Below are 16,937 nucleotides of genomic sequence, written 5' to 3' on the forward strand. Positions count from 1 at the left end.
TGCGGTTTGGGAATGGAGCCCGTCGTCCACGAAGTCTTCGTCCTCCTCGTCGGTGTTGGGTCGGGCAGCGTGTCGGCTGTCTTGACCCGGATATAGTTATCCCCTATACTGTGGAAAGTGTAGAATAAATGTGTATGCCTCCTATTAGTGTCTCCGAAGTGACTCGCTACAATGACTCGCTACACTAATTAATCACTACTGTGTCGGATGTCACTACACATATATACATTAATATTGGAGTAATCCGATGAGCTATAACGCTCTTTTTCACAGATGGTTCAGGAGGGGTGGGGGTAAGAAGGTTATCGAGTTGTGTGGGTAGAAGCCCGTCTCATGCTTATTTTTTGGTCTGTACGCAGTGGAGGAAAGAAAGCTGTTCATCGGAATGCTGTCCAAGCAGCTGAGTGAAGCCGATGTGCGTGTGATATTTTCCCCTTTTGGACAAATCGAGGAGTGCCGTGTTCTGCGGGGAACAGATGGACAGAGCAAGGGTAACCTCTACAGTTTTACACGGACACAAAAGCACACGTAAAAAAAACTATCTTTTTAAGGCGCGTTTTGGAGAAGTTGCTGGATGACGTCCCTTCATGGGTCACTGTCCTTGTCAGTAATCCATTTAACATTGAGTTGAATTGATTGTCATAATTGCCCGTGTAATTGCTGCGCAAAATTAGGCATGTAACAATTGTCCTCCCTCGCCCCCCCCCCCTCCCACGTCCCCCCAAACCAGATTTGATGAATTGTCAGTGTTAGGGATTGCAGTTGAATTTCAGAATTAATTATTATTTTTAAACCGTTTTTAAATGTCATTAACCTGCATGTGTTATCTAATACACGTTCCACTTTGTGCAAATGTCTAACCATTGGCGTTAAGTTGAATCATTGCATCCATAGGAAGACTAAAGTTGTCGCTATTGTCGACGATGTGATTGTTTTAAGATTTTTTTAATGACAACTTTTTCTAGTTTTTCAACAAAGAAATACTTGATTTGTCTTTTCAGGGTGTGGCTTCATTACATTTGCAACACGAATGATGGCTCAAAACGCAATCAAGAGCATGCATCATTCCCAAACTATGGAGGTAAAACAAGGGTGTTGTAACTTGATTTGAAGCTTTCGTGACTGCAGACACATGCTCTGTGTCTATGTTGTGTGTCTCTGTGTCTCTATCTGCTTGTGTGTCGGTCTGTCTCTGTGTCTGTTTTGTCTCTCTCAAATTTAGTTCTACCTAATGACGACTGCTTGTGTTGCAATCGAAATGCGTATTCTATTATTTAATTTATTTTCTTTCTACTTGACTTTACCGAAAGAACCAAAGAGTAAGAGTGTTTTAATTATCGGAGTGGCAATGCAGTTTTATTGACGATGCGGTGACTGGAGTTTTAAAGGCTTTGTTTGCATCTAGGATTGAACATTTAAAATTTTTACTTTTTTCCCCAAAAATAAGTCAATTTCTTCACCACTGCAGCAATTAAATATTAAAATGTTTGCCAAAGTAATAAGGCTCGTAGAACTTTCATTCTCTTAGGCAGAGTTGAAAGTATTTCCACTATTGAAATGTGAGCAGTATTTACTTGGTTGTGTGTTATGTTCTTCACGCCTGGTGTAGGCCGCCGTAATTGATGCACGTAGCGTTCACAGGGTTGCTCGTCGGCCGTGGTGGTGAAGTTTGCCGACACTCAAAAGGACAAGGAGCAGCGCAAGCTTCAGACCCAGCTGCAGCAGCTGCAGCAGCTGAACGCTGCCGCCACCAGCTGGGGCAGTCTCGGAGGAGGACTTGCCACTTTGAACCCTCAGTACCTTGCTGTAAGATTCTTTCAGTTTCGTTCTTGTGATCAGAAAAATGCTATCCTTCGCCTGTATGAAAGATGCTCTTCGTCTAGGAAGGCCTCACTGAGTTATCAAGTTTGTGTTTTTTTTTCTCAAGAATCCTGCATTGGGATTTTTGGTCAATTCCATAAATGCACCATGGTGGCTGTTTAACTACCTCGCCTGGTACACAGGAGGTCGTGGGTTCTATCCCAACTCTGACGCTTGTATATTTGGAGTTTGCGTGTGTCTCCCCGTGGTTCTGTGCGTTTTTTCTGGGTCCACCGGTTTTTCCCTCCACATTTAAAAGTGATATATGTTTAGAGTACTTGGCTGCTATACTTTTTCACGTGATAAATAACTTTGTTCGTCTATCATTTGTGGTATATAGCTCAGTGCTGAAATAATTTTATATATTTTCATCGTTTTTAAGAGCGTTTTGCATATGGGAGGAAATTAAACGATGGGTGAACGACATCACAGACACAACAAACGACAACTCGTGCATGCACACCGGGGCATGGCGGCCACCAAAACCTGGGCATTGGCAGCGTCCCAGGAAAAGTCTGGCAACAGAATAGAAATGCCAACCCAGTCCTCAATCCCGACAGCTGACCTAATCACGACCACCCACCCTCACCAAGTTCTTCATCAACCCCGTTTCACCACCAACATCATTAGCAGCTGCTCATCATAAACGGAGAGAGTTAACGAACCCTTTCGGTTGTCGAGAATCGTTGCCACAGTTCCATTGGGTCATTCATTGTAGCACAATAGCCACATTTTTTTAGTTGTAAAAAAGTACTGCTTTTATTCATTTAAAAAAAACATTTAGCTTTCCATAAATAAGCATTTGTCACTACAGAGTAATTACATTTTCACGCAAAATCTCGTTGGTGGTCGTCATCACGGTCCATCTCATCGGATGATGACTGCTCCATTTTTGTCGGCCCAGTGTGTTCTGGGTCCTTCTTTTGATGGCTGAGTCAACCACACTTTGGCGCCAAAGGCGCAGTGTCTAACTTTACATTGTGGATCCACCCCGAGGACACTGGTTTGGGAGTGGCGGTGTGCTATTAACACTGCTGCTCATGGGGCCCACCGTAATTTTACCAACCGACCCCCCCCCCCCCCCCCCCTTGTCGTCCACAGCTACTGCAGCAGGCTTCCTCTGCGGGTGGAATGAGCAGTGCCTACGGTGGCATGCCTCAGGTCTCAGGTCAGCCTCGGTGCAAAAATACACGTGTGCTGAGTGTTGGATGGCTTGCGCGTGTGCAGTCTGTTGTTTATAATCATTGGTGAGCTTTCTGAAACGTTCTCATGACAGCAGATTTGGGGCCCCACCAACCCCCTTTTTTCCCACAAGTCAAGTATTTTGACTGCAGCAAGGAGATTATATCCATCATTAGTTTATAATTTTGTGCTTCCTACCAGCACCGTGGGCCTAAATAAACACGTTATAAAGAGGTGAGGTCGGGAGGCAATCTGGTGGACAGTCGCATATCCAGTTAAATTTTAAGTCCAACACTTTGCATTCAATACTTGTGTCTGCAAATAAACATTCGCTTTGGCATTCTTACAAAACTTGGAAGGTAGGAATGTACGTTCGTGCGCACATAGCCACGTTATTGTGTTCATCTCGGGGTTTGGAAGTGGCAAAGCTTGCTCTTCCTACCAAAGGGGTGGATCTTCTGTCATCCATGCCTTTGCTTTCGATCCACATTCCAATCTCCCCCCCCCCCCTTGCCTCAGTAATTGTCCCATCCCCATCCTTCCCCAGCCCTAATTGTTCATAACGCTAATCTGCATTCATATAAATGTACAGATGTATATAATGCGCTGTCAACTGTACGTTGAGCTCTACATGTTGGTGGGGAATTTCTCTTGTGGTTATGATCTTCATGTTGTGGTAAAAATGTTTAAGGTGATGGAACCTCAGTTATTAAGAGTAATAATTTTCTCAGTGTTGGATACATTTGTCGTTTTGTTAGTGTGCATATTGTGTGGTTTCTTGAGCAGGTGACCGTACACATGTATGCCATGACTTCGTTAAAATTGGTGTTGTGGATTTTGTAACTTCTGCTCTTAATCTTTATTTGTATTTATTATTTTATCTACAAATTGATTAATTTATCCCATGATTTTTTTTTATTTGGGCCACTGGAGTAAACCTTTACATTTGTTTTTTGCATCTCTTACACTGGGCTTTTAATGGCTTTTATTTTATTTAACTCCCAACTGAGCGAATGTTGGAAGTATAAATTACATTTTCTTTTGTTTACATTTTCCTGCACTCATGCTCCACATTGCTTTAGTGGGGGGGGTGGGTGGGGGTGCATGATTTGGCTGTGTAGGTTTCGCTGCATGTGGTTACGTTGCATATGCATTTGCAGGCCTGAACTCTGTGCAATTAGCCACGTTGGCGGCCATGGTAGGCATGGGCCACTCATCGCAAAGCACCCTCGGGTCACAAAGCAGCTTGTCAGCCTACAGCCCAAGTGAGAGACTTTGCTCATGAATACACCATTATCTTGGATCCAGTTTTGACACCATTAACAAAAATAATTGCTGTTAAAACCACTCCCACTTTGATGTAAAAGTGGGAACACTTCTGCTTGGTCACAATGCTAGCCACTGGGAAATGTTACATGTAACCAATGTTTATTTTTACCGCAGCGGTTTTGTAATTTCTGCGGGGAGTTACTAAAAGCACTCGTTCTGATGTATAGTGCACAATTAATGACACTGACATAATAATTCATAAAAGTAAACCACTGTGGGCCTATGTTCCAAGGTTGAATAAAACATTGATCTCTCACCAAATTTGAGCTTAGCTTCTGCTTGCTGCCTCTGTTTACATACAGCCTGTGAACTTGGTAAGGGCGGAACACTTTGGCCTGCATACTGACCGAAACGACTTTTGAGCCTATTGCAAAATGCAAACGCCTGTCGAAATTGCGGCACCTAAAACTCTGGAACTCGTTGCCCTTCGAGGTCAGGACTTCTGAGACACAAATCTTCAAATCCAGACTAAAAATGTATCTGTTTAAAATGGTATGCTCTAGTTACTTACAACATCTTTATCACTTTTTCACTTGGTTGTTAACTATTTTCCGCCTTCCCATGCATAGCGTCCTGAGAACGATTGTTTTAATGCGAAATGTATACTTGCAGGCACTGCCTTGTGATTTTACGATACATTGTAAGCCACTAACGTTGAAATTGGTTTTACAAATAGTCCACGTGTTTTTAAGACTTGCTTTGAACTCGGTGATAAACTATGCTTAACCCCCTTTAATCTCTGTTCTTGGTATATAATCAAACCAACCCATGATTCATACTTCAATATGAATGCTCAGACTACAGTTTCAAGCCGTTCCTTTTATGTTTTTGTGCAGTTTTATTTAACAATTATTCTGCTGCCAGAGTCTATCGTGCAGAGAAGCTCTACTGTCACATGAATCCTCGTAATTGTAGTACTGACACCGTTTGATTGGTAACAGTTCCACATTCAGATTCTGATGGGTTTCCTTTTCTCAATCAATCTTGTGCCTGCCCCTAGTTACGTAAGTTTTAACCGAGAGATGTTTTTCTAACGGTGGTCATTGGTACAATCCTCAAGAAGACTTGAATGCCCATCTGATAGCCCACCACCCAGAAATCTTAAGTTTAAAACAGGCTCCCCCCACCAGTGCATCATCACAATACTGTATTTTTGTCACGTGACCCTGGTGCCACCATCTTGGGTTTTCAGATTCTGGGCCATGTGCCCAGAAGCCTTTTGTTGTAAGCTTTTGTGGGGTCTGCGGGACCCTGTGAGCAGTGCATGGTATGGGGTCTTCCTACTCGAAGAGAGTCTTTTGCTGGTTGCCGCAGCAGGGGCTGTATATTATGCTGGCTGAAGAAATATTGCCGCCCCCCCCCCCCCCCGTATTACTCATGGCCTTAGCTGACAAGCTAAACATGCCTGCACGTATGTGGACGTGCAAGGGTCACTCTCAAAATAAGTGACCGCCCCCCCCAACTGCACTCCCTGTGCTTTCTCTGTTGCGGTATTGAGCACGCTTGAGAGGTGTGTGTACCTCATGGTGCACTTACCAGCACTGCAGATCGGGACAAGCGGTGGCGAGACGCCTCAAATTTCGGCACAAAAAGCGGCAGTCCACTTTGGAGATGGCAACAACTCAACGGCGGCTAGCGGCAAGAAAGGAAACGAGTAGACGCCATCAGGAGGAAGCGAATGCTACCAAGAGGTGGGGGGGGGGGTCAGGTTCAACCCATCAGAATGAACCGGCACGTCCAGGATGTATAAGCAGCCCGAGATCTGGCAATTTAATTGTTTCTCATTTTCCCATCGTTATATTTGAAGCCGTTCTTGCGACTCTACATTCTGAACCTTGTTAGAGCCCTGTTTTTTATTTTAAATGAGGGAGCATTCTGAACTGTCTGGGCAAATCTTTGTGCTGTGTATGGTGAGAGAAAATGGGGCATCATCCAGCTTTGAAGCAGCTTTTTTACTCCAGGTTAAGGAATTAATGCGTGAGATGTAAAAACCAAAGTTTTTGCTGGGATGGCCACTTGTAATCCTCATTTGATCAGAGCTATTCCCTGTGTATCCTGGGCAAGTACAGCTGCTTTTGTCCCTTTTGTAAAGGTATGGAATGGCAAAGTGAGTACTCCACACACATGTGCAAAGTGGTCCTGCACTTTTAATTAAATTACTAAGATTAGAATGAGTTTCAATTTGCCATTTATCTAGCTCTCTTGTGGGCTTGTTCACAGTTTATAGTTTTTTCGAGGATTCTGACTGGCTGGTTGTTATAAAAATGCAGCCTTACGATTTAAGTTAAACCCTCAAGTCTCGTGTACAGCTGTCAACCTGCTAATTCCAACCTACCCTGAAAAACTGGCTTCTGGATTTAGTTGACTCAGGATGGTTTGGAGGGTCTTTTGATTATCTATTTGTTGGTTTCACGAGTTGTTTTTTTTGCAAATTTTAATTTTTTCAGGGATTTAGATAATACTGAGTTCAGGTTACCTTGGATATGGTGTTACTGAAGATGGTGGCTCCATTATAATGTGACAGTGCCATTGTGTATTGTGACGATTCCCCAGGGGAGCCTACACTTCTTGTTCTTGGGCACCAGATGTATTCAACTATTCTTGAGGAGTGGGTCAAATGGCATCTTAAGAATACTCGGCTTCACACGATCCTAAAGCTGTGGTATGCCATTTTGTCTTATGGCTTAGTATTTAGTCTATCACCGGTGTTCTTAAAGTTCGAATTGTTTGTGCAATCGTAGGTGACTGACTGAAAGTGTACCATTTTTGTACTGCAGATTTTTAAGCAAGTTTTTTTTCTAAGTGTCGACTCAGTACTTTACATGGGTATCAGTTCCCTGAGTCATCCAGAAAGCCCCTTTTTAGCACTTTGATGTCACTCATCTAGCCCCTGTTGTTGCTCTTGACACTTTTCCCAGTGGGAAGTTCCTCAAGCCCCTCAGCAGCTGTGACCCCAATGTCATCACTGGGTGCCCTGCAGAGCCTCTCGGGTGTCTCCTCTGGCCTCGGCATGGGCTCACTTGCTGGTGAAATATTTTTCTTTGATAGATGCTCCCGTCATAAATCTTGTCAACACACGGGCGCTTGCCCTCGTCATTTTTCCCGACACACCGACTGATGTTTTTTTTTTATTATGACTTGTGTATGGTTATCTCCCTCAATGCATTGTTTAATTGTTCAACAGCCAATATATCCTGGTCCCAAGTATTAAATATCTATTTCCTTTGTGTGCATGCTTGCACATGCTTTAATTTGTACGTACTTCCACATTCTTGTGTGTGTGTGTGTCGGTAAACATTAGTGTTTGCGTGCATGGATACGTACGTGTGCAATGTTGTTCGTCTCCACATATGCAAACGCAGGTATGGGATCCCTGAACGGTGGCCTTGCCAATGGCTCGGGCAGCACGATGGATGCCCTGTCGCAGGCCTACTCTGGCATGCAGCACTACACGGCTGCCGCCCTGCCCAACCTCTATGGCCAGAGCTCATTAATGCAGCAACAGCAGCAGCATTCAGCCATGGGCAGCCAGAAAGAAGGTGAGTGGTTCCAGCATGAGTGGCCACGTGAACACACTTGCACACAAGCCTGATCAAAAACCAAGAGGCCCTTTCTTTTTTTTTGCAAACATACAGAGGTGATTTAAAGCTTTCGTGACTGCGGGGATTCATATTCGTGGTTCTTTCGGTGAAGTCACGTAGAAGGGAAATAATAAAATAATATTGAGGTTTTTTTTTATTGTTTCCCTTCTACGTGACTTTACCGACAGAACCAAGAATATACAGAGGTGATTCGTAATGCTTGGGAATTAAAGGCGCAACCTAGAAAATAATGTGTTTTATTTTGTAGGGGCATATCTGGTTTGCATACCTTGTGCTGTATATTACTAAGAAAAATATACTTTATTGCCTGATAGGCCGAGGCTGAAACATGCTGCAATCTGAACCTCATCTTAGTGAAACAAGACTAAAAACACGTGATAAAATGTACAGTTGACAACATTTTTCAAGTGAAAACCTGTGCCCTCTGGGATACGTTTGGCAAATGTAAGCTTTTTGCTGTTGTATTGCATCTTAAAACAATATTTGCCATGCTGCTCTGTTTAACATAGTCTTCAACACTGAATACATGTCCGTGACTTTACCGAAAGACCCAAAGAATATAGCTTCATCAGGTGACAGGAGGGGCTTGCATAATGCACATGCATAATGGATGTTGATTACCATATAAATAACCCACATCGCTCAAGAAGTGATCCCAGGTGATGCCATAACATTTATCCCTCTATTTAAGGAACAAAACAGGAGGATTTATCCACAAATCAGGCTGTCGCCTGATGAAGATAGTTATAATTACTGGCGAAACGTCATACTGGGATTGTAAATGTTGTGGCTTTGCTCTCCAACACACCGGTGTGCTGTACTAGTAACGAATTGGCATGTTTTGTTTACGTGTCAAACCTTATTGATTGGCTGTCGGGTGGTGGCAGGTTTATCGGCACATTTAAATATTTACACCATCTAACCCAAAAAACCTCTATGTTGGATGATATTGGTCGTGAAAGCCTACGTGTTAAACTAATGTTTCGTTTGTTAATGTGGCATTGCTTCAATATTTGAAGAAAGTTGCGCACTGAACTTTATAGTAATGGAAACATGCAAGCCTGTAAATATATCCACTTCCATGGGGGGACATTTTTTAATAGACTTGCCAATGTTTATGCACCAACATTCACAAGGCCCTTGGAAACCCAGCTCTATCATGATGGTTAATGCATCATGGGAATGCGATATGTCCATTTTAAAACGAATTAGTTGCTTCTGGTTTACAACACAGTTGTGCATTAGAGCCATTAAACTCAATGAGGGTCCCTTGCTTTCATAATGAATCTAGTTTTGACCAGACTTGCCTGAGTAGCTCAGCCAGGGAGCCCAGCAAGGGATACAGGCAAGGCAACGCCCCTGCACAGCCAAAGACGAAAACCAATAACTTGTCGTTACATATAAAGAGAGATTTAAAGTAAGCAACTGAGGATAGATTAATAGCCAAGGTAACTAACGGGACTGATTGGTTTCTGGCGGCATCTGCAGCATTACAATATTCTGCCTTCTGCGCTTGATTCCTCACTTTCATTTCCTTAAATCGGTGTTCTTCACTAATTTTCAGAGAGGGGGGGGGGGGTTAAAAGAAGCGACAGCGTGATTGAGCACAAGGAGTAGAATGGACAGAGAGATAGCAAAGATTGAGAACGTCGAGCGCGAGAAGGCGACGTAGAAAGATACGGGAGAGGCAAAATGTGTTGGGGGCAAAACCATGTATGCCCTGCCCCTCTAGGCGCCACCCTTTGCTGCTTAGGGCCCTGCCTGTGGGCTGAACTTTCGAACTTCTTTCGCACCATACGTAGCCAACTTTGCTAATCAGAGGAGAAGTATCGACAGGGCCGTAGAGGCGGGTCTTACATAGTCGAGGTGAAAAGTGATATATAGATATTTACTGAGGGTCTTGGCATCTCATGGAACAAGGGTAATGATGGATATGGGAGATGTTGCACAGGTGGGAGTTCCTGCAGAGCTGAGATGTTGAAGCAGAACAAGAGCTTGGGGTTAATAATAATTCCAAGGCCTAGAGTACTAATTTCTAGTGCGATCCCAGTTTTATGATGGAAGTATTAAGATGGAAACTAATTACTATTCGAATTGCACGGTTTTACATTTGTAATTAAGGATAATTTTACATAAAGTGCCCTTGCTTTGAAGAAATATGCCTTTTGAATGAAATAAAGTTGAATTGGTTGAGCTAAGTATTATCTGGCACTGAAGAAATGGAGGCATTCATGTAGCTGGTGATGTGAATTATTTTATAGTGCTGACAGTGATTAATGAGTTTGAACAGTACATCATGATGGCAAAGGACCAGGTTTGTGTAGTGAAGTGACAAAATCATGACTTAATGATCCTTTACCAGTTATGTATGATGTATATATCATTTTGTAAATAACTCTACATTGATAAAAAAAAATGTTTTGGAATGTCTCTCTTTCAGACTTACGTCCTATAAGTTTCTCAATCGTGTGCAAATCTTGCAGTTATCGCGATGACCGTCGGCTTATTGGTGGTGCATTGTTGTATCGGTTTTCATTTGTGTGTTTCAGGTCCTGAGGGAGCCAACCTGTTCATCTACCACTTACCCCAGGAGTTTGGGGATCAGGACCTCATGCAGACGTTCATGCCGTTTGGCTCTGTTGTCTCCTCCAAGGTGTTCGTGGACAAGCAGACAAACCTCAGCAAGTGCTTTGGTGGGTTTCCTCACATTTATTTGAATGTGCGTTACTCTATGCATTGGGGATCGGGAGTATATTGGTTAGCGGACTGTACTATGAGCCCCGTGACCCGAGTTCGATTCTAGCTTGCAGCCAATATAACTGAACCAGTTCTGGGCCTTCCTTCAGTCGACTTGGCCTTAAACGAGGATCTTGTGTGGTGTATAAACATCAGCATTGGCGACCGGGTGTGGTGCTGGTCACCCCCCGTTCCCCTCGTGTGCCTTACCGACCTTAAGAGGTGCCCGCTAATGGCACTTGCTCCAAGCAGCCTGCTGAAGGCTTTGAGGGTAATCTTGATCTTTGTCTTTTGTATGTAGACTTCAGTATTTTTTCATGATTTTTTTCACGTGTTTGTTCTACATCTGCAGTCGGTGGTTTTGTTTTTGTTGGCGATTCTACCCCCCTGAATCCTGGCTTACAGAAGTATAACTTTAAGAGGTTTAACTGTAGGTTAGTACTGTTGACTGATATCTACTTTACAAGAATGGTGGTGTTTTAGCAGGAAAACATTTCAAATGAGGCGAAAAATTACAACAAAGCATCAGGGTGCCAAGCATTTAAATACTTCGCGTATATTCAAGTTTTCATGACGGAGACATTGAATCTAAATGCTTATCTGCATTCGTTTATTCATTGTAAATTTTTAGCTGTACCCTTTTTGTTAACCACGCGTGCGTATTTTTAACAGGTTTTGTGAGCTACGATAATCCAATCTCGGCTCAAGCTGCCATCCAAGCCATGAACGGCTTTCAGATTGGCACCAAGCGTCTCAAAGTACAGCTCAAGCGCTCCAAGAATGACAGCAAGCCCTACTGACGGGGCATGTGCTTGCCCGGGTAAGTGTGCTCAGCACCTTTGGCGCCACGGTGGCGAGTTGTTAACTACCTCGCCTGGTATACAGGAGGTCGTGGGTTCGATTCTGACCCTGACACCTCCTATATTTGGAGTTTGCATGTTCTCCCTGTGGTCGCGTGGATTTTTCTCCGGGTCTTCCGGTATTTCCCCTCCACATTTAGAATCAACATGCGTTTTGGGTATTTCGCTGCTCTAAGTTTCCACGTGATAAGTCACTTCGTTGAGCTATCGTTTGTGGCCAGGTCGCTTCTTAAGAAGAGCTTTTTAGCTCAGTGGGCCTTACCTGGTAAAAAAAAAAACAGTTTATAAACTTGGTGCCAAAACCGTTGCGTGCACATTGTCACAACAACAAAACTTTAGTTAAAAAAAAAAGATTGATTATAAATTGGAGTGGCTGGGAAAAAAACATTTGAGCAAAACAATGCCAAAAGATTGCATTTAAATGTTTATAATGGTTTATTTTAACTCTTCATCTGGGTAATGGTGGAAATTTACTGTGCGGCCTGCTGACTGTTGACACAACACAATATTTAATTTTCAACTTAAAAAGACCACAATTTGTGCACGTCATCATTGACACAAAGTTTATCAAAACTATATTTGTTCTGAATTGTTTACAAACAAAGTAAAGCATTCCTGATTTGTGACCTTTAAAATCATAATTAGGTTTTACTTGAAGATTATGGGTGTAAGATGATAGTGGAGTGCTTTGTGCATTTTTCAAATGGCTTAATGACTGAATTTCCACCTTATAGAAACGATGCATCCCAGAAAGTAATTATGTACCATTTATTTAGGCATTGTCCTTGCAGCTCTGTTGCAAGAAAAATGTTTTGTTAGGACCAGGGTGTCCAAAACCTCAGTACTTGTAACCCCCGCTAACGCTGCTCCTTTCAGCATTTACCAATTTACTCCCCACTGAAATATAAATTAACTCTTTCCACATGCTGCACACACCCGATTATTTTTAAACGCAGCATACGCGACGCGCTACCCACACGTTAATTGCTTAATGCCGCCTGCGTTAAAAGAGCTGATTTGAGACGAAGATTGAGATCCCCGCGGCGCATACACAGCATTGACTCCTTAGCGCGTCATGTGGGATTTCTTTCACAATAGTCGGGAACGTGCAGCATGGAGCGAATTAATTTGCGTTTAAAATTGGCGGTAAATTTTTTAACGTCTGGAAAGACGTAGCGTGTGGTGGATCCTCCCGAGGACTGGGAGTTTGGGAAATCGTGCGTGAGGGTTTATTTTCCGCCTTCATATCCTTACCCCCAATGTGACCACAAGAAGGCGCTGTGGCGATGCTCCGGGAAGTCTCATTTTGTAGCTCTGAGAACTTGCCTCATTGTTGAAGCTCCTTGAAGACCTCTATACATTTCATTGTGAGGAAAAGAAACTGAGACATTGGGAGGGGGCAATGCTTTATTGAAAATTGTCAAGACTCCCCAAAGTATATTTCGAGTAGCCACATAGAATTCGCAATGTGAAAGGGCTCCCAGTGGTCTTGGTTGGGTCAAATTTCGATGACCTCTACATCTGGTGGAATAGGAGATCAGATTGAGCAAACATTTTGATCGTAGCCTCCCTTGCTGACTCACAACAAAGATGTGAGTCAAATTTCATGGAACTCGGGGTTCACGAAATATATTCTTGGTTGATTTGGTGTGGAGTGACCTCGATGGGACATGCCTTTTGATAATATCCCCTGATTGAAAAATATGCACAATTAAAAACTAGTAATTTGAAAATGTTTGGAAAATATATCCGCTTTTCAAATTGTTGACTCTTTCAAAAGCGATTGCAGCACTGCGTTTTGAATGATCATATGAGTGGCAACCTATGAATCAAAAATCTTGATGAAGAAATTTGCCTTTTTGCACTAGCTACAAGATGGATTTTTATTTATTAAGGGTAATAATGCCCACTAAAGCCCTTCTCTCCTAAGTTATATTATGGACATACTAACTGAAAGCCAAAGCATTAGTTAATTTAATTTTTGGTTTAACACGTAGACTTTCGCAACCAATATCATCCATAATAGAGGTTTTTTGGGTTAGATCGCGTAAATATATAAATGTGTCGTTAAAACTCGACCCAATCACTTGATGACCGGTTTCGTGGAACCATTTGCCATTGTTGAGCGGGATTCTACTGTATTGGAATGTTTTGCCAATACCATTCATCAGTTTGGAATGCAGGACAAAACCAAGGGTAACCGGCAAATCCCACAACACTCAGCCTCCGTTTCGACAAGATACACGAATTAAAATATTGTGTTTGCAATATGCTTGGCCACGTTTCTGCCCAAGCCTACGATCTCCCCCCCCCCCCCATATTCCTAGGCAGTCCCCACCCCAAGCCAGGCTCAAAACCTGCTATGCATTCTAGATCTGACGTGATTGGATGCATTAAGCACAATGTGGGTTATGTGCGACCGAATTGTGTTTTAACCCCCTCGTTTGTAGAATAATGTAAAAAAAAGCAAAGCAAGCTAAATATGGGTAACCCATGAAGACTCGCTTGTATAGCTTTGTTGACATGACACTTCCATAGGAGATTACTTGGTTTGTCTTGGATGCATATCAGTCTTGGGCGATGGGTTTCAAAACACGCTTTTATCACTTTATAGTTTATTCTTTCAACCGTTACATTCCAGTTCTCTTCTTTGTACGCTCAAATAAAGAAATGTCAATTGTAGAACCTTGCGTACAGCAGTTTCGCTATCGCAGAGAATTGATACTGGCCTCTGAAAGGATGCACCACGATTTTATTTAAGTAATAATGCTGTTTTATAATGAACTTAAAACTGCGCTCACATTGTGGTTAATGAAATGATCAACATTATACGCACATTGAACAGTAGATGGCAGACTTATACGAAAAGTTGTATTTCAGCTTGATACATCGCAAATTAAAATGAATTTGCACTTGTAACACATACGGCAATGCGCACATAATATGAACTCGGAAGCAGCACAAGTGCAAACAAATATTAAATACCTGATCGGGTGCCTGGCCAGAACTGAAGCCTGGTAGTAAAGTGTTTACGTGCAATAGAATGAGAGATTCAGTCGTAAGACAATATGAAGAAGCACTTGGTGAGGCAAGGGGTTGGTCCGAGAGAAATTCAAATGAGACAGAACAGGTGCAGCGACACGAGCTAAGTTGCGTGTTAGAAAAGAACAAATATAATTAAAACTAAGTTGCAATGCAGGACAGGTATGTGAGCAGTCAAATAGTGTTTAAAAACGAACATGGTTTCAGCTGGAGCCATTTATGAACTCAGAATTTGGAGCACCCCAAGTGATAACAAGGTTGATCTGGGGAAGGCTTTATAGTTGGTGTCACCACAAACTAATTGGTACTACAAAGCAAGTACTGTACCCTCCAGATTTTTTTTTAGGCAACAGCAACACCATTGCATGATTCCAGTGAGTATCATTAAAATGCTGCGATCAATTTGTGACCGCGGGGCATTTGAAAATGGATGCATTCTTAAAAGTATAAAAATTTGTTTAATGAAACGCTTGTGAATTGAACACCGTCAATGACTTTCCATGTTAAATTGTGCTTATTTTTCTTATCTGGGGAATTGATAGATCATGATAATATCACTCGCATCACCAAAGCAGCACCACTGATCAGCACGGTTGGCTACGTATGGTGCAAAAGACGTTCAACATACATAGAAAGCATAGACGTAGGGGGAAGCATTTAAATAAGATTCTTATGTAAATATTTAAATGTAGGCATGGCTTACCAGCCCAGCCATAATGGCACTGCTGTGTTGTCACACTGGGACAGTGTTGGATGTACCAATGTTTGCATAAAGCCCTGCCCTTTGGTAATATATGGTGGATGATTTTAAGTTGGCATGTTGGACGAGTAGGGTGTTTGGTGATGCAGTGTTAGTGTGCCCGCTACCTACTCCAAATCTGAATCGATTAACCCTTTCCCTTTCTGAGACGTCTGCAAGTTGCAGGGTGGGTGTCCCGTTCACTGCTGAATCTCGGAATGTGCAAGCTGTATGCGTTAATTTTATTTAGAGAGGTGTAGCGCCGTTGTTTTTAAAGACATTGTACTCACGGCAGAGAACTGTAGTGACACGACCTCCCGCATGGCCTTGTGGGAGCCTCGGTCTTCAGGTCCGATAGTCTTTTTTTTCCCGATTCCATTCGTCATTGGAACAGACAAGTACGTCATTGAAATGGGATGGGAAGAAAAGCTAATGATGTACATGTACGTCAATCGGAATGGGAAACGTTAAAATTCTGAACTCTCAATTGCCAACCAGTCTCTAAGCTGGGAGGGTAATTCCTGTATAGCAAAAATGTGCAGAAGTGGTATCAGAAGCTTACATGGCAAGCTGATAGTGCAGTACAACAGCACTCGTTACACACTTCTGTAGCTTTGTTTCTGTGGAATCGCATTGTTCTTGAAAGTGTGTCTGTAAAATAAGCGTAGCTTTCGTTGAAGTATAAGTGATGACACTGAGGAGTGGAAATTGGTGGTGGAAGGCTGCTTTGTACATACAAAATGGTAAATCCATTTGAGGTCTGGATTTACCAACACAATGAAGCAGGTTTGCACGTTTAAAGCCGTGATTTAATTATTTTAATTCACACGTTAAGCATTGCAACCGTGTCTGTTGTTAAATGCTGCATATTGTTAGAATTAAATTGTGTTGGTTTGGACAGACTGATCAATCATTAAAGGTGATGAATTGTCTGGTTGTTTAAATATATGCTTCCCGTTCCAGCGATTACATGACTGACACTTGGCATGCACATGTGTACATAACGTACATATTTTTACCCGTATTGTATTACAGTTTTGTCTTTAAACAGTGGGAAATGTTTGCACGATAAAATAGTTTATAAGTTGGTAACAGTTGTGTTGTATTTAGATATTGTGCCAGATTATTTGATAGTTGAAAAGAGGAATGACTGATTTCGATAGCATGTTCTTCAAAGAAATCTGCAACGCAACAAAGATTATTTTATTCCCTGTGGATGTTTGGTTTACCGTGTTGCTTTTTTTAAATCGATGGATTATTGTTTAATGAGGTGCATATCAGGTAAAAAAACATGAGCTCTTGTAAAAATAATTCACCATTTCATGAATTGTGTCAACTTTGCGGTATTGGATGTTAACAAGTTATAATTGGCCCCATTTCGTCGATGCCCTGTTCACCTCTAAATGAATGTTTTTTTGTAACAGTTTTTCTTCATGGCAGTGTGCTTTTTAACTTTGTTCCTAATTGATTGGTATGCTAAAGTATTTGCAGTAATGCTCATGATCACGTAAAAAAGGGATACTTGAAAGTTGTGCAGGGATGCCGTTGTAAAGTGACGCTTGCGATATGACACGGTGCATGAAAGCA

The 16,937-nt window shown here is 42.3% G+C and overlaps 1 protein-coding gene across 6 annotated transcripts in view; it reads left to right on the forward strand.

Annotated features, from left to right (window-relative positions):
• Window positions 1-16,937, forward strand: part of LOC144728055 (CUGBP Elav-like family member 1) — a 48,362-nt gene that overhangs the window by 29,742 nt on the left and 1,683 nt on the right. For 3 of the 6 annotated variants that reach the window (XM_078607283.1, XM_078607286.1, XM_078607285.1), the window contains exons 5-13: window positions 360-491; window positions 1,002-1,081; window positions 1,642-1,806; window positions 2,962-3,028; window positions 4,203-4,307; window positions 7,290-7,397; window positions 7,734-7,910; window positions 10,523-10,666; window positions 11,382-11,529. In XM_078607283.1, coding sequence (XP_078463409.1) covers window positions 360-491; window positions 1,002-1,081; window positions 1,642-1,806; window positions 2,962-3,028; window positions 4,203-4,307; window positions 7,290-7,397; window positions 7,734-7,910; window positions 10,523-10,666; window positions 11,382-11,509 — 1,106 coding nt within the window. In that variant the 3' untranslated portion in view covers window positions 11,510-11,529. The remainder of the gene's footprint in view (window positions 1-359; window positions 492-1,001; window positions 1,082-1,641; window positions 1,807-2,961; window positions 3,029-4,202; window positions 4,308-7,289; window positions 7,398-7,733; window positions 7,911-10,522; window positions 10,667-11,381; window positions 11,530-16,937) is intronic. The other 3 variants (XM_078607288.1, XM_078607287.1, XM_078607289.1) reach the window with 3 other exon arrangements.

Source organism: Lampetra planeri, chromosome 27 (genome assembly GCF_965212315.1).
Source record: "Lampetra planeri chromosome 27, kcLamPlan1.2.h2, whole genome shotgun sequence".
In the NCBI taxonomy this organism is placed as follows: domain Eukaryota; kingdom Metazoa; phylum Chordata; class Hyperoartia; order Petromyzontiformes; family Petromyzontidae; genus Lampetra; species Lampetra planeri.